At 39.1% G+C, this 24,549-nt stretch overlaps 1 protein-coding gene across 5 annotated transcripts in view; it reads left to right on the forward strand.

Annotated features, from left to right (window-relative positions):
* LOC133523756 (proteoglycan 4-like) overlaps positions 1 to 24,291 on the forward strand; it is a 32,630-nt gene extending 8,339 nt beyond the window's left edge. Inside the window, exons 5-13 of one of the 5 annotated variants that reach the window (XM_061859463.1) lie at positions 18,724 to 18,774; positions 19,696 to 19,773; positions 21,115 to 21,192; positions 21,479 to 21,556; positions 21,642 to 21,719; positions 22,424 to 22,501; positions 22,577 to 22,627; positions 23,244 to 23,321; positions 23,541 to 24,291. In XM_061859463.1, coding sequence (XP_061715447.1) covers positions 18,724 to 18,774; positions 19,696 to 19,773; positions 21,115 to 21,192; positions 21,479 to 21,556; positions 21,642 to 21,719; positions 22,424 to 22,501; positions 22,577 to 22,627; positions 23,244 to 23,321; positions 23,541 to 23,767 — 797 coding nt within the window. In that variant the 3' untranslated portion in view covers positions 23,768 to 24,291. The remainder of the gene's footprint in view (positions 1 to 18,723; positions 18,775 to 19,695; positions 19,774 to 21,114; positions 21,193 to 21,478; positions 21,557 to 21,641; positions 21,720 to 22,423; positions 22,502 to 22,576; positions 22,628 to 23,243; positions 23,322 to 23,540) is intronic. The other 4 variants (XM_061859466.1, XM_061859464.1, XM_061859465.1 and 1 more) reach the window with 4 other exon arrangements.
* Positions 24,292 to 24,549: the final 258 nt, after the last annotated feature.

The following is a 24,549-nucleotide window of genomic DNA, read 5'->3' on the forward strand; positions in this document are numbered from 1 at the left end:
GATTTGATTGATTTGGAGCAAATTAAGCGCATGACGGGATGTTGATTGTCCGTAACTACGTGTGCGTAGATGACACAGCCGTACGCTTTTTCACTTGCGTCAGCAAAAGCAATAAGTGTTACCTTTGAGGTTTTTTCAATGCCTAGATGTCGAGAAAATTTTATGTCAGAAATAAGAGGCAGCTCGCTGACAAACTGGTGCCATAAACATAAAATGTGCTGAGGTGGTAAATCATCCCAGCCTTGTTTCAACAGCCACAACTCCTTTATGAGGAGTTTAGAATAAAGAATAACGGACCCTACTAGGCCAAGAACGTCATACAAGCGGGCGGTGGCAGAAAGAATAGCTCGTTTCGTGCCTGTGAGCGGAGGAGGTGAGACAGTGAAAACAAATTCATCAGACCCAGGAAGCCATTGAAGGCCAAGTATCTTAAGCGAGCCGCTGTCATCGAAAGAGACTGATTCAGACTGGCGATGGGTTGCGGGAATGTGTTCCAGCAACTGAGGAGAGTTGTTAGTCCATTTAACTAAATCAAACCCACCAGCCTTGAAGAGGCTAATTAACTGGGTCGCTGTCGTAACTGCTTCCTCGTGGGAAGAAGCAGAAGAAGCTAGATCGTCCATGTAAACGTCTCGTTCGAGGACATTGGCTGCGAGCGGGTACCTATCACGTTCGTCGCTAGCGAGCTGACGAAGTGTGCGCAATGCAAGGAATGGAGAAGATCGAAGACCGAAAGCGACACGGTTGAAACAGTAGGTATTTAGCGGTTCTTCAGGTGAAAAGCGATATAATATCATTTGAAAGGAGCGGTGCGGAGGATGTACTTCGATACATAAGTACATTTGCCGAACATCGGCGAAAAAGGCAATGCGGAATATGCGGACGTTCAGAAGAATCTGAAAAATATCAGCCTGCAAGTTGCAGCCAGTATGTAGAAGGTCGTTCAAGGACAGACCGCTGTCCGTCTTACAACTTCCATCCAGGACTAAGAGCACTTTAGTAGTGGCTTTGTCGTTGCGAATAATCGGGTGATGTGGTAGATGGAAACCTGGATTTTTCAAACAAACTCCAAATGAGACCACAGAGCGAGTTCGAGCTTGTGCTGTTCAGCTCCCGGTCTGTGGACTTCAAGACGACAGATCTGAACATGGACCTTCTGGCCAAGCTGCAGCAAGACTGGCAGGAGAAATATCAAGAGACTCATAACCGGGTATTAAAACTGCGCGAGCATCTGGAGGGACTGTGGGACTGTTTGGATAAAGACCAGATATACAGAGCGAACTTCCTCAAGGCGCACCCAGGCTGCCATGCAGCCACTGAAGCTGCCATCGAGGAGGAAATCAAGCGCTGCGAGAAGATTCAGGTGTTGGTAGCGAACGTGCGCACAGAAATCAAGCTCATGTGGGAACACATCATGTTTTCCGCCAAGCAGCGAGAAGAGTTCGTCTACTACTACCAGGACGTCTTCACGGAAGAGACCCTCCGGATACATAAAATGTATCTGGATAGGATTACTGAGTACTACAATGAGCACAAGCCTATTTTCTAGTTAGTGGTGACGCGCAGGAACCTGTGGCTGAAGCAGGCCGAGCTGGACGCGCGCGCCTCCGAGCCGGGCCGCCTCCTCAACCGCGGCGGGAACCTGCTCCGGGAGGAGAAGGAGAGGAAAGCTATCGAAGTTAAAGACGCTTTCGACTGTATCGACAAATTTACTGATGACGACAGTGAAGAAGAATACTGCACGCCCAGCAAGGAGGACACGCCACCGGAACCCACGGAGGAAGAACCATGCCCAGAACCAGAAATAATCCCCAAAGAATGGACGCGGACTCTGGTTAACACGCATATGAGCATAAATGAGGCCGAAGATGGCGCCACTTCCAACTTCACGGACGACCTGTCCCTGTTGACTGATGACCTGTCCCTGTTGACTGATGACCTGTCCCTGTTGACTGATGACCTGTCCCTGTTGACTGATGACCGGTCCCTGTTGACTGATGACGACAGTGAAGAAGAATACTGCACGCCCAGCAAGGAGGACACGCCACCGGAACCCACGGAGGAAGAACCATGCCCAGAACCAGAAATAATCCCCAAAGAAGTGTTAGAGAATAGTGTCTTCACGTCTGAAAGAGAATCCTGTCAATTGATACATGATGGAAAGGTTAAACTGATTGGAACACGAATTAAAAATGGAGGTCTCTACAAGCTGAAAGTTACTGTATCGAACCAAACTCCAGAATTGAACACCGTGTCAACAAAAAACACTTTACAGTTATATCACGAAAGATTTGCTCATCAGAACAAAAGACACGTTAAACAACTGATTGAAAAGGAACTTGGCATCAAAGTTAAACTTGATTCTGAATTATGCACTGGATGCATCTACGGAAAAGCACATAGACATAAATTTGGAACAAGAGAACAAGCTAATGAACCAGGTGAGATTATACATACCGACGTATGTGGCCCTTTTCCAAATTCATTCACGAAATTACGCTACTTTGTTTTGTTCAAGGACGGCTACAGCAAATATCGTCATGTCTACTTCATGAAGCATAAGTCTGAAGTTAAAGCCAAGCTCGTGCAGATGATCAATGAAGCAAAAACAACTGGCCATACCATAAAAACAATACTTAGCGACAACGGTGGTGAATTTAAAAATGAATGAATCAATCTCATGGCATCCAACACCGATTGACAATGCCTTACACAGCTGAGCAAAATGGATCCAGCGAGAGAGAAAATCGCACCCTGGTAGAAGCTGCTCGCACTATGATGCACGCTCATGAGGAACTCCCAGTTGCCTGTTGGTCAGAGCTCGTCAATACGGCTGCTTACATCTTAAACAGAACCGGACCAACTTCTCAAGAAGAAAAGTCACCATTCGAACTCTGGTTTGGAAAGAAACCTGCCATAAAACATTTAAGAGTTATTGGAACAGAATGTTTTGCACACGTTCCTTAACAAAAGCGAACAAAGATGTCCAAGAAAGCCCAAAAATGTATTTTAATTGGCTACGAAGGTGATGATGGCTATCGGTTGCTGAGTTTTAACAAGAATAACGAACCGACTCTAATCAGGTCAAGAGATGTAATCTTTAACGAATCTATAATAAGATCTGTTGGATTAGAATCAGATGCTCCTGATGCAGATGAACAACCCACTACTGACATAGAGATTCACTTCCCAAAGACTGAACAAAATCATCCAATCTTTGATGCAAGGGAGGATATAGAACAAGATGACGAAGTATCTTCTGGTATGCCTCAAATATCAAATGATTTACCTTGTCAACAAGAGGAAGATCCCGTAGAAAGGTATGATACTCCTGAACCTGATGGATGTCGAATAAACTACTCTGATGAAGACCATGATGATCATAATGAAATTCCTGAAGCTAGAATTCTCAGAGATAGATTAAAACTAAACCCTCCAGTTCGATATGATGACTTTATCATGTCAGCTATAGCTGAAGATTCAGATGAGCCTAAAACTTATAAAGAAGCCATGAAGAGTCCTCAGAAAGCTGAGTGGATAAAAGCTATGGAAAGCGAGGTGAAATCCTTAAATTTAAACAAGACTTGGATTTTGGTAGACCAACCTAAAGATAGAAAACTAATATCTTGTAAATGGGTCTTTAAAAAGAAAACCAATGCAGATGGAAGTCTTGACAAATATAAAGCCAGACTGGTAGCGAGAGGCTATACACAAAAAAAAGGTTTAGATTACGACGAAACGTTCAGTCCTGTTGCTAGGATGGCGACTATACGCTCAATTCTAAGCATTGCAGCAAATGAAAAATTGTCTCTTACACAATTCGATGTAGCCACTGCTTTCCTAAATGGCTCTTTAAACGAAGATATCTACATGCACCAGCCAGAAGGTTATAATGATGGCACAAATCGAGTTTGTAAATTAAAGAAAAGTTTATACGGTCTCAAACAAGCACCAAGACGCTGGAACAAATGCATTGTTGATTTCTTGAAATCAATTGGATTTAAGCAATGTGACATGGACCCATGTTTGTTTATTCGAAACAGAAACGGAAACAAAATAATAATGGGACTATATGTTGACGATGGCTTGATTGCCTCTACTGATCAGAAGGAATCTGAAAAGTTTCTAAATGAACTGAAGAGAAAATTCAAGATAACAACAAAACCAGCCTCTTATTTTCATGGATTAGAGATTAAATACAAATGAAAAGGATGGTTCCATAAAGGTTTCTCAGAAACATTATGTAAACAAGCTTTTAGAAAAGTTTGGTATGAGTGATTGCAAAGCTGTCAGCACTCCAATCATAAAGGAAGTCCAATCAGATACGGAAAAAGACAATGATGTCAGATTCCCTTATCGAGAAGCTGTCGGTGCACTGGCATACCTAATGACAGGAACCAGACCAGACATATCCTATGCCATAAGTGTTGTTTCGAGAACATTAGCGAATCCATCTCATGAAGATGTTCTGAAAGTAAAACGCATTTTACGTTACCTCAAAGGAACTATGGATTCAGTTATTGTGTATAAGAAAGGGCACAAACCCGGAGTGTTGGAATGTTATAGTGACTCTGATCACGGCGGAGATTTCACTATGGGGCGCTCCACTTCAGGCATACTTTGTGTATACGCAGGAGGTGCTATATCGTGGGCAAGTCGAAGACAGACATCAGTTGCGATCTCGAGCACTGAAGCAGAAATAGTCGCGGCAAGCGAAGTAGCGCGAGAAATAGTCTGGCTACAACGACTGTTCCAGGAAATAACTACATTAAGTGAAATTCCTACATTGCAGATTGACAATGATGCTGCTTTAAAACTGGCTCAGAATCCTGAACTTCATAGAAGAACGAAGCATATTGCCATAAGACACTTTTATGTCAGAGAGCTAGTTGCTTCAAACGAATTAAATGTGAAGTAAGTTCCAACGGAATACCAATGTGCGGACATACTGACGAAACCAGTTTCTAAGCCGAGAATGACATTAATATGTGGCATTATTGGGTTAACATATAACCTGTGATGGGGTCACGTTCGCCGGGGCGAGCGTGGCCTCATACAACTCCCTTGTTCCAGACGGGAGCAATGGTTTCCTAGTTAGCTCAGAGGAGAGAGAGGGTGCAGGGTGAGACAAAGAAACCAAAGGTAATGCTGTAACACAAATCGGCGGGCTTTTATGCCGGTTTATTATAAATAAAGGTTCCTTAAATCTAGATGTCCTAGGCTAGGTACGACACGGGGGATGATTCTAATTTATAGCAACGGGATTACGGGACGGCGCGGACCCTAAGCTACTCGCGAGTTTTGGGATCGGTATCCCCTAAGAGTGAAGGGGTGGTTTTGACGGGAGCGAGATAGTATAGGGGTGGATATCCCGGGTGCCTTCACGCATCTGTAAACACGCCGGCACAACCGGGATAAGGAATCGGGAAGGGGTACGTACTCCAGGTGCCTTAACGCGTCTGTAAACACGCCGGCTCAACTGGCCTACGGGAATCAGGAAGGGTAGGGTGGCTAGGGACCGGGAGCCTTAACGCGTCTGAAAACACGCCGGCTCGTACCGGGAGAGCAGCGGTCCTCACAGCGGAAGGCTGTGAGAGCGACTGCCTGCTATCTAGGCGACCGCGCTGGCTTTTATAGTGCGCGGCTCGCGGGGCGCGGGCGGGGGCAGCGACTCTCAGTCGCTCGGCGGCCGGCATGCGGCGCGATGGGTAGCTCGGGACAGATCACGCGGCGGTGGCGTGGTATTGTGATGCGTGGCTGCGCGCGCCATCACAAACCTATAACGTTTAACAAAAAGGGAGGATGTTATAGGTTTTGATTAAACTCCATAGACTTATTTATAAATGCAGGCCACATGATTTCTTTATTCTTTTCTTAATGTCACTCTTGTCATGTCTATATGTAAATAAACATTGAATAATTCGATCCACATTAATAAGAAGAAAGTATATCCATCCCCGACCCGCAATCGCCCGCCATACCTCAGAAGACCGAAAGCGACACGGTTGAAACAGTAGGTATTTAGCGGTTCTTCAGGTGAAAGGCGATATAATATCCTTTGAAAGGAGCGGTGCGGAGGATGTACTTCGATACATAAGTACATTTGCCGAACATCGGCGAAAAAGGCAATGCGGAATATGTGGACGTTCAGAAGAATCTGAAAAATATCAGCCTGCAAGTTGCAGCCAGTATGTAGAAGGTCGTTCAAGGACAGACCGCTGTCCGTCTTACAACTTCCATCCAGGACTAAGCGCACTTTAGTAGTGGCTTTGTCGTTGCGAATAATCGGGTGATGTGGTAGATGGAAACCTGGGCCGAGGAGTTCCTCAGGAGGAACCAGAGAAATAATTTCCTTATCCATGTAATCGAGAATAATCTCATTATAACTTTTATGAAGTTGCGGGTTCCGAGAAAACTTATTTTCGAGCATTAAGAATCTCTTTTTTGCGGTTAGAAAAGAATTGCCTAAAGAGTTAGGACTTTCTTTGAAAGGAAGGTCCACAGCGTAAGAACCATTATCGTTACGCGTTGTAGTTGTGGTGAATATTTGTTCACATGCCTGATCGTCAGGGCTTAAAAACCTTTTATTTGGAACCTCTTCTTGGGCCCAAAACTTTTCCAAACTTTGGTTAAGCGGTTCATGCGTGAACGCACAGAAGGCTCGCGTCTCGGATTGTGGTGAGGACGGCCACTTGCTGTCTCCCATAATTATATAACCTAGAGTACTCTCTATAGCTGCCGGTATGCCGGCGTTGCGAATTTTGTGATCTAGTAAAATTTCGACAAAGAAATTGGCACCTAAAAGCATATCAATAGGTCCGGGTTCGTTAAAGCTATCGTCTGCCAGAGGTAAATTTTCAAATAATTTTATTACCGATAAATCTAATGACTCCTCCGGTAATTCTGACGTAATCCTTTCTATTACGTGCGGTTTTGCCGAGTAGACATGAGGATTGTCAAACCTAGAGCTAAACGTTACCGTTGCTAGACCGAATATTTTTTCTGAAATATTTCCGATGCCGTTAACGTGCGAGTAACGATTTTTATTTGAAATTTGTATTTGTATTTGTATTTATTTATTGTATACATGTACAGTAATGCATCAGGATACATGGTGTTAAATATAATTTCTTAGGAATAGTACATGCTACCCTGTGAGGGCATTACAATGTCTTACTTCTATACTTATACCTATGTTATGTTCTGTCCATCTTATGTTAATAATACTAATATTTAATGATATAACTTATACAATTTAATTACATACATTTAAATTTATTCTCATTTAGCACATTTAAAAGTATTTATCACATTTAATTGAATATATCTAGTTACTTTAAATCTTTATCATTAAGAAATTCGTCTATACTATAGTAACATTTTTTAATTAGTAGGTTTACAAAATTGGTAAAGATAAGCGTTTGCAACATTCAAGAGTAATATCTCTGAGAATTCTAGCTTCAGGAATTTCATTATGATCATCATGGTCTTCATCAGAGTGGTTTATTCGACATCCATCAGGTTCAGGAGTATCATACCTTTCTACGGGATCTTCCTCTTGTTGACAAGGTAAATCATTTGATATTTGAGGCATACCAGAAGATACTTCGTCATCTTGTTCTATATCCTCCCTTGCATCAAAGATTGGATGATTTTGTTCAGTCTTTGGGAAGTGAATCTCTATTTCAGTAGTGGGTTGTTCATCTGCATCAGGAGCATCTGATTCTAATCCAACAGATAGATCTTATTATAGATTCGTTAAAGATTACGTCTCTTGACCTGATTAGAGTCGGTTCGTTATTCTTGTTAAAACTCAGCAACCGATAGCCATCATCACCTTCGTAGCCAATTAAAATACATTTTTGGGCTTTCTTGGACATCTTTGTTCGCTTTTGTTAAGGAACGTGTGCAAAACATTCTGTTCCAATAACTCTTAAATGTTTTATGGCAGGTTTCTTTCCAAACCAGAGTTCGAATGGTGACTTTTCTTCTTGAGAAGTTGGTCCGGTTCTGTTTAAGATGTAAGCAGCCGTATTGACGAGCTCTGACCAACAGGCAACTGGGAGTTCCTCATGAGCGTGCATCATAGTGCGAGCAGCTTCTACCAGGGTGCGATTTTCTCTCTCGCTGGATCCATTTTGCTCAGCTGTGTAAGGCATTGTCAATCGGTGTTGGATGCCATGAGATTGATTCATTCATTTTTAAATTCACCACCGTTGTCGCTAAGTATTGTTTTTATGGTATGGCCAGTTGTTTTTGCTTCATTGATCATCTGCACGAGCTTGGCTTTAACTTCAGACTTATGCTTCATGAAGTAGACATGACGATATTTGCTGTAGCCGTCCTTGAACAAAACAAAGTAGCGTAATTTCGTGAATGAATTTGGAAAAGGGCCACATACGTCGGTATGTATAATCTCACCTGGTTCATTAGCTTGTTCTCTTGTTCCAAATTTATGTCTATGTGCTTTTCCGTAGATGCATCCAGTGCATAATTTAGAATCAAGTTTAACTTTGATGCCAAGTTCCTTTTCAATCAGTTGTTTAACGTGTCTTTTGTTCTGATGAGCAAATCTTTCGTGATATAACTGTAAAGTGTTTTTTGTTGACACGGTGTTCAATTCTGGAGTTTGGTTCGATACAGTAACTTTCAGCTTGTAGAGACCTCCATTTTTAATTCGTGTTCCAATCAGTTTAACCTTTCCATCATGTATCAATTGACAGGATTCTCTTTCAGACGTGAAGACACTATTCTCTAACACTTCTTTGGGGATTATTTCTGGTTCCGGGCATGTTTCTTCCTCCGTGGGTTCCGGTGGCGTGTCCTCCTTGCTGGGCGTGCAGTATTCTTCTTCACTGTCGTCATCAGTCAACAGGGACCGGTCATCAGTCAACAGGGACAGGTCATCAGTCAACAGGGACAGGTCATCAGTCAACAGGGACAGGTCATCAGTCAACAGGGACAGGTCGTCCGTGAAGCTGGAAGTGGCGCCATCTTCGGCCTCATTTATGCTCATATGCGTGTTAACCAGAGTCCGCGTCCATTCTTTGGGGATTATTTCTGGTTCTGGGCATGGTTCTTCCTCCGTGGGTTCCGGTGGCGTGTCCTCCTTGCTGGGCGTGCAGTATTCTTCTTCACTGTCGTCATCAGTAAATTTGTCGATACAGTCGAAAGCGTCTTTAACTTCGATAGCTTTCCTCTCCTTCTCCTCCCGGAGCAGGTTCCCGCCGCGGTTGTGGAGGCGGCCCGGCTCGGAGGCGCGCGCGTCCAGCTCGGCCTGCTTCAGCCACAGGTTCCTGCGCGTCACCACTAACTAGAAAATGGGCTTGTGCTCATTGTAGTACTCAGTAATCCTATCCAGATACATTTTATGTATCCGGAGGGTCTCTTCCGTGAAGACGTCCTGGTAGTAGTAGACGAACTCTTCTCGCTGCTTGGCGGAAAACATGATGTGTTCCCACATGAGCTTGATTTCTGTGCGCACGTTCGCTACCAACACCTGAATCTTCTCGCAGCGCTTGATTTCCTCCTCGATGGCAGCTTCAGTGGCTGCATGGCAGCCTGGGTGCGCCTTGAAGAAGTTCGCTCTGTATATCTGGTCTTTATCCAAACAGTCCCACAGTCCCTCCAGATGCTCGCGCAGTTTTAATACCCGGTTATGAGTCTCTTGATATTTCTCCTGCCAGTCTTGCTGCAGCTTGGCCAGAAGGTCCATGTTCAGATCTGTCGTCTTGAAGTCCACAGACCGGGAGCTGAACAGCACAAGCTCGAACTCGCTCTGTGGTCTCATTTGGAGTTTGTTTGAAAAATCCAGGTTTCCATCTACCACATCACCCGATTATTCGCAACGACAAAGCCACTACTAAAGTGCTCTTAGTCCTGGATGGAAGTTGTAAGACGGACAGCGGTCTGTCCTTGAACGACCTTCTACATACTGGCTGCAACTTGCAGGCTGATATTTTTCAGATTCTTCTGAACGTCCGCATATTCCGCATTGCCTTTTTCGCCGATGTTCGGCAAATGTACTTATGTATCGAAGTACATCCTCCGCACCGCTCCTTTCAAAGGATATTATATCGCTTTTCACCTGAAGAACCGCTAAATACCTACTGTTTCAACCGTGTCGCTTTCGGTCTTCGATCTTCTCCATTCCTTGCATTGCGCACACTTCGTCAGCTCGCTAGCGACGAACGTGATAGGTACCCGCTCGCAGCCAAATGTCCTCGAACGAGACGTTTACATGGACGATCTAGCTTCTTCTGCTTCTTCCCACGAGGAAGCAGTTACGACAGCGACCCAGTTAATTAGCCTCTTCAAGGCTGGTGGGTTTGATTTAGTTAAATGGACTAGCAACTCTCCTCAGTTGCTGGAACACATTCCCGCAACCCATCGCCAGTCTGAATCAGTCTCTTTCGATGACAGCGGCTCGCTTAAGATACTTGGCCTTCAATGGCTTCCTGGGTCTGATGAATTTGTTTTCACTGTCTCACCTCCTCCGCTCACAGGCACGAAACGAGCTATTCTTTCTGCCACCGCCCGCTTGTATGACGTTCTTGGCCTAGTAGGGCCCGTTATTCTTTATTCTAAACTCCTCATAAAGGAGTTGTGGCTGTTGAAACAAGGCTGGGATGATTTACCACCTCAGCACATTTTATGTTTATGGCACCAGTTTGTCAGCGAGCTGCCTCTTATTTCTGACATAAAATTTTCTCGACATCTAGGCATTCAAAAAACCTCAAAGGTAACACTTATTGCTTTTGCTGACGCAAGTGAAAAAGCGTACGGCTGTGTCATCTACGCACACGTAGTTACGGACAATCAACATCCCGTCATGCGCTTAATTTGCTCCAAATCGAAAGTCGCGCCGGTGAAGACGGTGACTGTTGCGCGTTTGGAACTTTGTGCAGTTGTTTTAATGTCAAAGCTGCTTCGTGTCGTCCATGATATACTATCAGAACGCCACAGCATTGACGATGTCTACGCATTTTCAGACTCAGAGGTCGCTTTATGCTGGGTGCACTCATCACTGCATAGGTTCGCTACCTATGTGGCCAACCGCATTGCTCAATGTCAAGCAAATTACGCACCGGAGCGTTTCTATCATGTGTCCGGATCTGAGAACCCTGCAGATTGTTTGTCTCGTGGATTACTTCCCTCCCGCTTAAAGGACTATAATCTCTGGTTTAACGGTCCGTCCTGGGCATCTTTACCAGTTAACGAATGGCCTATAACTAAGTTCTCGCCCACAGCTAGGCACTTTCCGAGGAAAAGGTTGTCTCTTTTGTTGTTACTAATAAAAGCAACAGTAGTCACTGGTTTCTGGAGTTGGGTGAAAGGTTCTCTTCATGGCACCGGTTTCTTAAATCAGTTGTCCATGTTTTAAAAACTACCTCGAGGTGGCGAAATCACTGCCTCTGACCTAGACGCGGCAGAATTGTTCGTGGTCAAGGTCATTCAACAAACTTCATTTGCTGATGATTTACGCAATATTAAAAATGGCAAGATATGCTCACCCTCACTTCGCAAATTATTTCCTTTTATCGCTGATGACGTTCTACGAGTGGGAGGACGTCTAGGCATCTCTTCTCTGGATTATGGTAGTAAACATCCCGCAGTGTTGCCCAAGAAAGGGCACCTTATTGAAATTTTAATTGATTTTTTCCATCGCGGTAACTTGCACGCTGGCCCGCAACTTTTGCTTTCTATTTTGAGACAGAAATATTAGATTTTGTCAGCACGTCGAATTGTGAGACAGCGCTTTCACAAATGTAACACTTGTTTCAGAGTCAATCCGACCAATACGTTCCCTTCTATGGCAGACCTGCCAGAGTGCCGTGTTAATGAAAGTAAAGCATTCACGCACACGGGGGTAGATTATGCCGGTCCTTTCAACATTACCATGGTCAGAAAGCGTGGGGCACAAAGCCAAAAGGCATGGCTGTGTCTTTTCATCTGTATGGTGACAAAGGCCGTTCATACTGAACTCGTCTCGTCGCTCAGTTCAGAGGCATTCTTAGATGCCTTCAAAAGATTTATTTCCCGCCGTGAGCCGTGTCAGGTGTTATATAGTGATCATGGAACAAACTTCCTAGGCGCTAAGGCTTATCTTAAAGAACTTTATTCTTTTCTTAACACCGAAGATTATTACAAAACGTTTCGCGAGGAGCTCTTAAAGCATCGTATAACGTAGCGCTTAAACCCTCCCAACGCACCTCACTTCGGAGGCGCTTGGGAAAGTAATATTAAAAGCTTTAAAACGCATCTTCACCGCGTCATAGGCAAACAAATTTTGACCTATCAGGAACTATTAACGGTGACAATTCAGATCGAGAGTCAGCTGAACAGTAGACCTCTTTACGTTTTGAGTTCCGATCCATCGGAACCTACTGCGCTGACCCCCGCTCATTTCATATGTACTGCACCCTTGCAGCACTTACCCGCAGCCGATTTGAGTCAGGAACGAACGGACCTTTTAACCCGGTATTCGTTGTTAGATTCAATTGTCCAATCTTTTTGGAAACGTTTCCGAACTGAATACCTTCACAACTTGCAGAGCAGAGAAAAATGGAATACTCCAGCTAGGCCATTAGCCGTAGGCACTGTCGTGCTTATCAACGTTAATAATGCACCGCCCTTGCAATGGCCTATTGGCGTTATAACGCGTGTTATTCCTGGTCGAGACGGAGTCATACGAGTTGCGGAGGTGCAAACGCGGGGAGTTAGATTGGAACGACCTATAGTGCGGTTATGCCCACTGCCTACGCAGTAGAGTTAATATATATTAACTTTATTAGTATTAAATGTTTTTATTAATACTTAGGCTATAGTTGAATCAAGCATAACTAGATGGGTGCTTGGTATTTATTTATTTATATTTCTATTAAACTTCTATTTTTTATTTTTTATTACTTCTTTTTTTTTTGAAGGGTATCCTTCAATCCCGGGGGGATGTTAAGTTTTGTTTTTGCAATTAATTATTAAATATTTGTACGCTCTTAAAAATCCTCCTATACCTCATCCGCTCCCTCACATTCACACTTGTATATTGCTGTCTCGCTCGCACTCGCGCTGCAACGCTGCGAGCGACACCTATGGGACCCATTTGGTCCAATATAATATGGCGACTTGAGTGGTACGGCGTCGGATCCGCTCGTCATCAATCAGTTTAATTCATGTGATAATCGAACAATCCTTATAAAAAACGTGTGTGTTGAGTGTTTGTCGAGGACAGCAAGAAAAATCCAAGGCCTTGGTGAAAAGTCAGCGCTCCTGTGGCGATCGCAGGAAAACACGTGCCAGCTAACCATAATAAACGGACATTTTTCAAGTAAGTGAGTGTGAATTTCCCATTTCCCCGCTATTTTCCTTTCGCTATTGTACATCCGCAAACCAGTCATACAGTCCACTAAATTCAAAGCGCTCGTGACTGAAAAGCACAAAAAAGCGCACCGCAAAAAATAAAATTAATTTTAAAGGGAAAGGTTTTCAAAAATTTAAAATTTAAATCAACCAACGTATTTATGCAGAAGGGAACCAACCCACACAATGATAGTTTTGAGATAAAGCACTTTTTCTTCATAAAATTGTATACAAAAAATATTAACAGCTTTTTTAACAAAGTTGGATTATCAAGTGCCACAGTATGGCATGGTTTATATTGTTTAAACGAGCCATGTAAATGTAGTTTTAAGTGTAATTTTCTCTTAAAAAGGCAATGGTTCCTTTTAGCAAAATTGGTTAAGTAAGGGTTGGTTCCTTATTGATTTATAGGTATTTTAAAAGGGTATACAAAAATAATGCACACCAGGGCAAATTTACTTTATTCGTAAACAAAAACAATCTCTAAACTTTTATAATAATATTTTTTCCTAACTTAATCCGCACCAACATCAATCAAACATCAGATATTACGCTGTAATGAAAAAATACTAGAAAAAAAATACAATAAAATCGACTTTAGCATAATGTTTTTTTTCTTAATAATTTTGAGGGCTTTCATCCTCTACTTCGAAGTCCGGTTCACCAGAAAAGCCCTCCAGATCATCCTCGATGTTTTCGTCGGGTACTAATTTGACGTAAAAATCTTGATGGACCTGTGGGATCAAGTGAAGAAGGCTCTTCAGGTCCTTTAATTTCGCGTCGGGAACGGGCTTTCCTGTTGGCCAAAGTGGCTGCATTAACTGCATGGTCAAAGATGACAAAGCTCTTCCCCTAGTGTTTTTTTTTTTATATCTACTTCCTTGAAATCTTCAATAAAGTTTGACCTCATAAAAATTTTATACATGTCGTGCTTTCTTAACTCTATCTCTTTTGTGGTCAGCCATGAAACTTTAGTTCCATCTGTACATTTTTTTCTGTTGGTTATATTTTTTTCCAGCATCAGTGAAGACAAGAAGTCTTGCTGTTCCATGCGGTGAACTTTCATGGCGTTGGTTTTCTTGCATGTTTTCATTATACCCATAAAATCATCCGGCGTATAAATCCGTTGTTGGCGTTTCAAAGTGTTTTCTTTTTTAGCGAAATCCCTATCATTTGGAAGGAAGCTGTGTCCTGATTCCAGAAATCGTAAATTGATATATTCCAGCGTTAGATGATCATTTAAGATTGCTTTTAGCAAAAAAAGGAGTTTTATGTTTCGATTTTGGCTGCCACATGAATCGCTCCATAAAATAAGACGTGTTACGCTGCTGTCAAGTCTTTCCCTGATGTGTCTGATAAGACAAGAGCCGACCTCCTGTGCTCCACGACCAGCTTCTCCTTCGACCTAGACGTTACAATGGGCTTCATCACGGCTTCCAGTGTGTATACCTAGATTATATACCCAAAGCTGTCTCTTATAGAAAACAATATTTGTTGGAATACGCGGTAAGGGTAGCGTCTTTTCGAGGTCAAACGTTATTGTTTCGACAAAAGGGTCATCTTTAGCAAGTTTCATATCAGTTTTTAATTGATTTTGTAAAAATGTTGCCATATCCTGATGTACGTTCCGCTTTTGAACAATTTCGGCTTCTTTTTCGTTTGATGCAGTTTGTATTTGGTTATGGAAGTAGTCACATTTATTACATGTGTCTTTTTTTAAAGGCTTTGTGCGTAAATTGAAGTGAGTTACAAATATTTGATTTAACTTCGACTTTGAAACTTGTCTCATTTCAGCGGGTTTTGCTTTCTGTTTTCATTTTGGAAAGTGTCATGTCAGACCTCAGATATTTAACTCCGTTACACTGTTCTCGTCGGTAGTGGGATATATAAGTAGCCAATAATTTTTAAAAATTCTATTACAAATTGCACGCATCCAGGTGTCATTTTATCGAGTTTGCTTTTTGAACCACGTTTATCTACAATAGCATTTTCAGAACGCATCTTAAAAAGCGACGTATTTATTCTTTTTGACGACGTTTGTAATGTTTTAACAAACATATCTTTACATACAGATATACCATGTATAAAATATTGTCGTGCGATTTTTTTTATTTTGGATGGTTTGTCCTTTGATTCTGTTGAAACGTAATGGCGTTTCACGGGTCATTCTTTTACTAATGCGTTTATAATCAAATTTTGTGCGTTATAAGAACCTAAGGAATAAAACCTTTGAAATTCAGCCAATCTTTTCTCCAGCGACGATTTTTCATGACACTTATTTTTACATTTGCATTGATAATCTATGAATATCTTAGCATCAACAGACTTTTACATTGAGTTTATATATGGCAAATTCATGTACTTCTTCTTTTTTCTATCTTCTCTCAATAGTCCGCCATACTTTCGTTTTCTACCCCTTTTCGGCCTGCCTACGTGTGTATCCTTTTGCGACGATTCTTTATCAGAAACTATCTCCGTGCTTGATCTACAGTTAGGAGTATCTACTCTTTCAGATGCTGATGTAAGCTCTAAAGCAGAAACTATTTCATCGTCTTAAGTTAGATCTTTTTGCAGACTACAAGGGCCCGAGTTTACAAAATTTGACTGCACGTTAAGGAAACTTCTTTCTTGCTGTATTGGGTGGATATCTACATGTATAGTACCAGAGGTAAAATCATCACTGTTAGAGCTAGAGTCGTCACTGTTATAGTCATAATCAGGATCTTTAACTGAGTCATCGCTATATGTACTATTAGAGCAGTCTTCATTGCAGACACTGTCCAAGGATTCAGCCAAAATAGTACACATATTCGCAGTATTAGGGGACATTAGAGGAACAGGTGACAATGGGGAATCAAAATTATTTTCAGCAGCAGTATTAAGAAGCAGGGTTGACTGGTTGATTGGCAAAGCATTTGGTGGAGCTGGAGTCAACGGAGAGTACGGAGGAGGCTCTACACTTTTTTCAGAAGCAGTTTCGGTGAGTACATCTCTTTTGTTAACTATTTTAGAATTATTTGGAGCAGGAGTCAACGGAGAGTACGGAGGAAGCTCTACACTTTTTTCAGAAGCAGTTTCGGTGAGTACATCTCTTTCGTTAACTATTTTAGAATTATTTGGAGCAGGAGTCAACTGAGAGTACGGAGGAGGCTCTACACTTTTTTCAGAAGCATTTTCAGTGAGTACATCGCTTTCGTTAACTATTTTATAATTATTTGGAGCAGGAGTCAACGGAGAGTACGGAGGAGGCTCTACACTTTTTTCAGAAGCAGTTTCGGTGAGTACATCTCTTTCGTTAGCTACTTTAGAATTATTTGGAGCAGGAGTCAACGGAGAGTACGGAGGAAGCTCTACACTTTTTTCAGAAGCAGTTTTGGTGAGTACTTCACTTTCGTTAACTATCTTAGAAGTATTTGAAGCAGGAGTCAACAGAGAGTATGAGGGGAGCTCGACACATTCTTTAGATTGGACAGGAGTTAATAGCGTCACAGCACCATTAGTTGTTTCATTCACGCTTTCTTCATGCAAGTGAGAAGCCACATTTTCGGAAATAACGTTTTTTCGCAAACCCAGGCAATCTAGAAGGAGAATAAGCCTTACATTAATCCCAACACATACTCATTCCACCTGAACCCCATCCCAAGCTCATCATCATCATCATCATCTTCCTAGCGTTTTTCCTGGCATTTGGATACTTACATATGCATACTTACATAGAATGGAGATCGCTTTTTGTTCCTATATGCCCATTAAAATATAAATGTTACGATTGTTACGAAACGTTAGTCATACAAAATGTTGCAGAGAGAGGAACGGTTATTATAATGATTATTAGTGTAAACGTAAATGAAAACATTTAATTCGTCAGTAGGAAGGGTTTCGTTGCAGTGAAATAAGATTAAAAACACTGGCATGCAAATTACAAGCTACAGAAAAAATAATAATACCTACCTGCAGATATCTGAATCGGGCTGCTTGATCGCGAATCGTCGAGAAAATTTAAAATGAAGTATACCAGAAATGCTTAAACATTTCACAACACACTTACAGGTCACACAAAACTAACTAAAAGTTACTTGCAAATACGTTTTAACAAAAACATTGGCAAACTAACCTAAATCAAACATCTTACATAAACACACTGTCAACTTACCCGGGACGCTGCCGTTTCTATCGTCAGAATGTTTATTTAAACAACTTAAAACCATCGCCCGTGACCTCGCACCAAGTCTCTTCATTTTCACATAGATTTTGCACAAACTCCGTAAGATTATTGCACTTTCAAACCTTTTTCTACAAGTTTAACATTTATTTTGATATGAAGCACAGTGTTGCTAGTTGTAAATATTTTATGTTGTAACTGTATCATTTCATACTCACATTCATAACATCCTCATAATAATAAAATAATCATAAATTATTTTATTAATATGAGTGTGATAAAAAATAATAAGTATAAAAGTTTTTAAACAAAAAAGATTCAAGACACATGGTTCCCTTATATTTCAAAATGTAATACATTCAATAAAGAACCATGTAATATGGACCTTTGTGAACACAAGCACTGAGCTAATTTTAATTATGCAAACCAGATCCAATGAACTTAGTTAGTTACTCAATATTAAAAAAATAATTTAAATAAGGAACCATGTGACTTGGATCTTTTAGGCGAAGTACATTTTTGCAGTTTTTATTTTGCAAAAAGGAACCAACCCGCATGGTCTGTTATGAAATAAACAAAACAATACTATATAGAAGAACCATGTGCTTTGGATCTTTTAGACGGTGTACATTTTTGCAGTTTTTACATACATACATACATACATACATATAATCACGCCTATTTCCCGAAGGGGTAGGCAGAGACCACGGATTTCCACTTGCTTCGATCCTGACATACCTCTTTCGCTTCCTTCACCAACCAACCCGCATGGTCTCTTATGCAATAAATAAACCAATACTATATAGAAGAACCATGTACTTTGGATCTTTTTAAATAAATATAAATTATATTGAGAAAGGTACTAAACAGCTTGGATCTTTTTAAATTTAATGAAACAGTGAAAATGTGGGATGGTAACTTTGCTAACGAAATGTTTTTATACGTAAAAATGATCCTACGATTTTGGTCTATTTGTAGGGGGTATAAGGTGCATTTTTAACGTCTTCTGCATACAGAACTCAATTTTGACAGATGTGTGGGTTGGTTCCCTTCTGCATAAATACGTCCAATTTTGGTACAGTCCTTGACTTCCGGGGACAGAATATGACGGCGAGACGATAGACACTACTTTGAAACACTACATTATAAAACATATGTTTACAGACTATAAACCAAAGAAGTTAAACTTTTTCTTGTTATAGGTACTTCATCTGAGCCAAAATCGACGGATAAAACAGAAGCCAAACAAACCGGTAATCTTTTTGTTATGAGTGTAACCCTAAAATCGCAAAAAATATGTGGTGTTTTATACTCTTATATATATTTATAGTTATATACTTATATTTATAGTTTTATAATAGAATTTTTGTTGTGATTTCAGAATTACTGCTAAAGTAAAAGTTGATTAGATTAGATTAGATTTATTTATTTCTTAAAGAAAAAGACACAGTATTTTACACAAAAGGATAAAACAAAGGCTTTCACTAAAAGATCGTCAACTTAACATTAAAACAAAAAATATAAAATTAATAAATAAAGAAATGTCACGACAAAAAAGAAAATGTCAATGTATACATAGCTAGGGACAACCTAGGTATTGTCGAAATGTCAAAAAGAATAAAAAAACAAACATTTACAAAAACACTAAGTTATAAATAACTTTATCTGTAAAATAATTTAAATGAAAAATATAATATAATCTTTATTTTATCTTACTTTATCTTTACTTTACTTTTATCTTTTAATCTTTACTTTATTTTATAATATAATATAATTGATCTTATTATATGTAGCAATGAGTACAATCTCGTATAATATATCATGTATCACTGTAAACATTTTACTTAGTATACCGGGTGTGGCCTGTCACGAGCAATAAAATTAATTGTAGGCTGTACTCCTCAAACTTACCAATATTTGTTCAGCGATTTTTGAAAATTATAAATTTTTTAGACTTCCTATTTTTCATACAAATGAAATAAGACCTTCAATGTACGCTATCATCAGTGTAATTGACGTTATTCGCAATACATTGCGTCTTTAAAGTTGTCTAAAAATCAAAATAAAAGTTATTTTTAAAAGTTGCTGAACAAATGTTGGTCAGTTTGAGGAGTACACCCTACAGTTTAATTTTTGCTGACATAATATGGCATTTGAAATTATTGTTATTTTAGGTAATTCACCTAATGACAATGGCAACCAAGCACCTGAAGAAAATAAGGATACTCCACGAAAAGATGTTGTTGAAAATGGTGGGTTTAAATAAATTACAGAGAAACCTAACTTTGTAATACATATTTTCAAATGTTAATAATAATTGCATACGATTAGGCCGTGTGTTTAGTTGTCTCTAACAGTGACGTAAATAAAAAGTTTCTAAAACTGTAATCCGATACCTCAATTCATTTTAAAAGGTGTTCAAAAAACTAAAAATCAGAGATAATAAAAACCAAGATAAGACAAGATTTCATACATTTTATTGTTATGAGCGAGACTTGATACCTAAATAACAAAAATAGTAAAACCAGTAATCCAATATATATGTGTAAATCCAATACGGGCAATAAATCAAACCAGAATTAGAAATTACGCGTGGTATCATGAATTAAGATTTTTTTTTTAGTTAGACTCAATTATGACTCTGTAATTAATTTTAAAAATTTACTGAGCAGCAATATACTGCAAACATTACGAGATATGACACTACGAGATATGAGCTTTTTACAGTAACTGTTAAAAAGCGTTGGCAGTTTTGTATGGTTAATATTTTCATTGTATTTCTAAGCAAAAGTGGTCTTCTTAGGTCCTATGCTAACCACCGTTTAAAGGTTTGCCCGTATTGAATTTACACTCTGTATCACTCATAACCCTATATCTACGAAAACTATCTCTTAAAACTGGTTGACGGGGAACAACAGTACATTCTGGCAACATGCTTTTGACTGGTTTCTGACCATGTTTATTTCAGTGGAGGCATATTGTGCAGTCGCAGGTGCGTGAATTCGAATTTGTTTTAAGTAATTTGACTTCCGATGAATCCGATGTCGAACGGAGTCGCCAAGAGCAAAGTCACTCCCGAGTACTGTTGTTGACTATTGTTATTTTGGGGATGGGGAGTTAATTGAACATTTTTTTTTTTTTACATTTTCCTGTTTTAGGTACTTCATCTGAATTAAATTCGGTGTATGACAAAACTGGACAACCCAGTAATCCAATGGCTAATGTCGTATTAAATGTTAATTAATGATTAGTGAGTTGACGACCGGTTTGGGCTAATGGGTAGTGACCCTGCCTATGAAGCTGATGGTCCCAGGTTCAACTCCTGGTAAGGGTATTTATTCGTGTGATGATTACGGATATTTGTTCCTGAGTCATGGGTGTTTCCTATGTATTTAAGTATTTATGAAATATTTATATATGATATATATCGTTGTCTCCCCTCAACACATGCCTTATTGAGCTGACTGTGGGACAATTTGTGTAATATAGTGTCCTATAATATTTATTTATCTATTTAAAGATAACATTTGCTCCTGTCACTTTTAAAATTATATATAAACAATATGGTATCGTAACTATGTATTACACTTCAGGTACTTCGTCTAATGACAAAGGCAACGAAGAACCCGAGAAAGTCAAAGAATCTCCGAATAAAGATGTCATTCTCGATGGTAGGTTTAATAATGTGAGGTACATAAATATAGTCAATTTATATTTTAAAACAATGTAAAGTTTTTATTTTATCAGGGCTTCAAGAATGAATCCATTGAAAACTCTTTTAGAATAATCTGTTTGCAATTTCAACCACTTGACTGTACATTGTCATGACATGATTTTTAGTGGTTTCTGAACATGTTCTATGCAACAAAAAACTTTTTGCAGTTGGTTAATGGCCTTATTAACAGCCCGTAAAGCTTGTTTAAATGTTTAGTCACATGGTATATTTTATTACTATAGGTGCTTCATCTGAGCCGAAATCGACGGATGACAAAACTGGACAACCAAGTAATCCTATGGAAAACGTTATACTAAATGGTAATTAATTATACAATTTAGACTAAATTGCTCCTGTCCATTTTAAAATAAAATACTATTTAGCATTGTAATTCATATATTACAGGTACTTCGGCTAATGGCAATGACAACAAGAAACCCGAGGAAGAGAAAGAAAATCCGATGAAAGATGTAATTCTGAATGGTAGGTTCAAAAATGCAAGGTACATGAAGTTGAAAACCCTTTTTGTAATCGATTTGGTAATTGCAACGCTAAAGGACCTAGTATTTTATTAACCCTTTATTTTAGCTTTACCGCATCCACAATTTAGAGAATAACAATGGCAACAAATAACCCGAGGAAGTCAAAGAAAATCCGATGAAAGATGTCGTTCTTAATGCTAGGTTTAAAATGTTACCTAAACATTTGCATGGAGAAATTATGAATGCACTCATTGATAAATTCGCCATGTACTTTTACGGCTGATGGTACTTAAATATGTACCCATAGTCGATTTGTATTTTCAGCCCCGATATAACCAACACCAAACTTGGATACGAAAGCTAACTAACTGTAATAATTGCAACACTATACTGCGATTTTCTGTCTTAAAACTCTTCCTTCCTTGTGGAAGTTAGTTAGAATGAAGCTCATGTCACCCGGGCTTCAAAGACAAATCGATTTAAAATCTAAAAAAAAAAATGGTTTGGTAATTTTAAGTAGTATTACTATAAGTATTACTACATTCCTCCCTCTTTACGGACATAATAATAATATTTACAATCTTACATAAAACTGCTAAAACGATAACCATTGCTTTGCATAGTTGAGTAGAAAAATTTGTTTAAAGAAATTATAAATCGGGGTCAATATAAACAAGAACGTTTCATGTGTTTTTTTTGGTATAGGTACTCCATCGGAGTCGAAATCGACGGATAACAAAACTGATGAACCCAGTAATCCAATGGCTAACACTATACTAAATGGTAATTCTTCATTACATTACTTATTCCTAGTAATTTTAAGTTAAACGTAAAACATTTTATTTTACAACATTTCAGGTACTTCGCCTACTGAAAATAACACACAAAAACCCGAAGAAGACAAAAATGGTAGGTGTAAAAAAGGAGATACGTAATCTTTTTGTTTAATATTTAGGCAAGTGTTTGTATTTTAATATATTTTACTATTATAGGTATTTCATTAGAGTCAAAATCGTCAGATAACAAAACTGAGAAAACTGGTAATAGTTCATTGGGTAAAGTTGTATTAAATGGTAAAATTTATTAATATTATACAAAAAATCTTTTAAATAATTTTGATAAAATACATGATAATAATAATAATAATTCAGCCTATATACGTCCCACTGCTGGGCACAGGCCTCCTCTCATGCGTGAGAGGGCTCGGGCTATAGTCCCCACGCTAGCCCAATGCGGGTTGGGGACTTCACATACACCTTTGAATTTCTTCGCAGATGCATGCGGGTTTCCTCACGATGTTTTCCTTTACCGAAAAGCTAGTGGTAAATATCAAATGATATTTCGTACATAAGTTCCGAAAAACTCATTGGTGCGAGCCAGGATTTGAACCCGCGACCTCCGGATTGAACGTCGGACGTCATATCCACTCGGCCACCACCGCTCTAAAACAATACATGATACAATAACTAATACATAATACAATACATGCCGCAAAATACATGATACAATAACTATATCATTTCAGGTACATCAACTAATGATAATGAAAACTGTAACACAGAAAAATCTGAAGATAATCCGCTAAAGGATGACATTCTTAATGGTAAGTTTGAAAGAGAAACTAATAAGCATTAAAAATTTTAATAATCCCTGTACACCTAGTTAAAACTATTCATACTTTACAATGAAGCTCTACGCTTAGTTGATCATATGCTTCTAAAATACAAAAAGTTAAAAAATATGCTTGGAACAATGCAAATTTTGGACAACGTACAAGTAAATATTTTCGTTGTATTACTTATTCCTTTTAAATTGTTAACAGACACAACCGCCAACAAAACAAAAGAAGATCAAAACAACTCGGCTGCTAAGGAAGAATCTAATCAGGCTCAATCTAAATCATCAAAAGATAATAAAAATGAAGCAGAATCAGAAACAAAAGAAGGTTCCTCACAAGAGTCCGACTCGTCAAAAAATAAAGAAGTTGCTTCGGAACAATCTGGCTCTTCAGACAACCACGATTCTTCCAAAAAATCGGAAGACTGTTAAACGTCTAAAAGCGTCCCTTTCTATTTAACAGTTCAAAATTAATTTAAACTCAGTAAATAATGTTTGAAGAATTATTTATTTTCGGTTCGATACAAATCCTATATAATTAAAAGCAAAATATATAAAAAAAAATTGACGATGTATAAATGGATAGGAAATATATTGTTGTGAATTAATTGATTCATTATATAACTTAACTTGTGTAAATATTATAATGACTATTATTAGTCATAATTTTTCTGATGAATTTTGATTGATGAAAAAAATGAAGCTTTTGTTTCAGAAATAATAACTTGTTATATTCAATGACTAACTATTCGTAGTATGATTAGTCTACAGAATGAGCCACTGTACAGCCAGGCTGGTAACAATCCTTTAATATTTACATTCTACGTAATTTATGGCATTAAAGTAATAATAATCACGAACGAATTATCATGTGCATTTAAGCTAAAATTATATATTATTTATAGAAGAAAGTAAAGTTATATGTATAAAATATAATAAATGTCTTTGCAAACCCATTGATAGTTTTAATGTTTGCGTGCCTAATTTAATCACAGTTGCACTAATCAGCTAACAAGGAAAGGTACCCAACTGTCCGGTTCCGATTTGATTTATATTTATATATGTTATAGAGTAGTCTAAAATAACGGACACGTATTTTTTTTTAGCTGCCCAAACTCAACCTATTGGGAGAAATTGTCCTCCATAGTACTAAAAAGTCACTAAATCTTACTCCTATAGAAAGTGATGCTCAAGCAACTTGCTAGTTAATGGCT

Source organism: Cydia pomonella, chromosome 12, assembly GCF_033807575.1.
Source record: "Cydia pomonella isolate Wapato2018A chromosome 12, ilCydPomo1, whole genome shotgun sequence".
Lineage (NCBI taxonomy): Eukaryota > Metazoa > Arthropoda > Insecta > Lepidoptera > Tortricidae > Cydia > Cydia pomonella.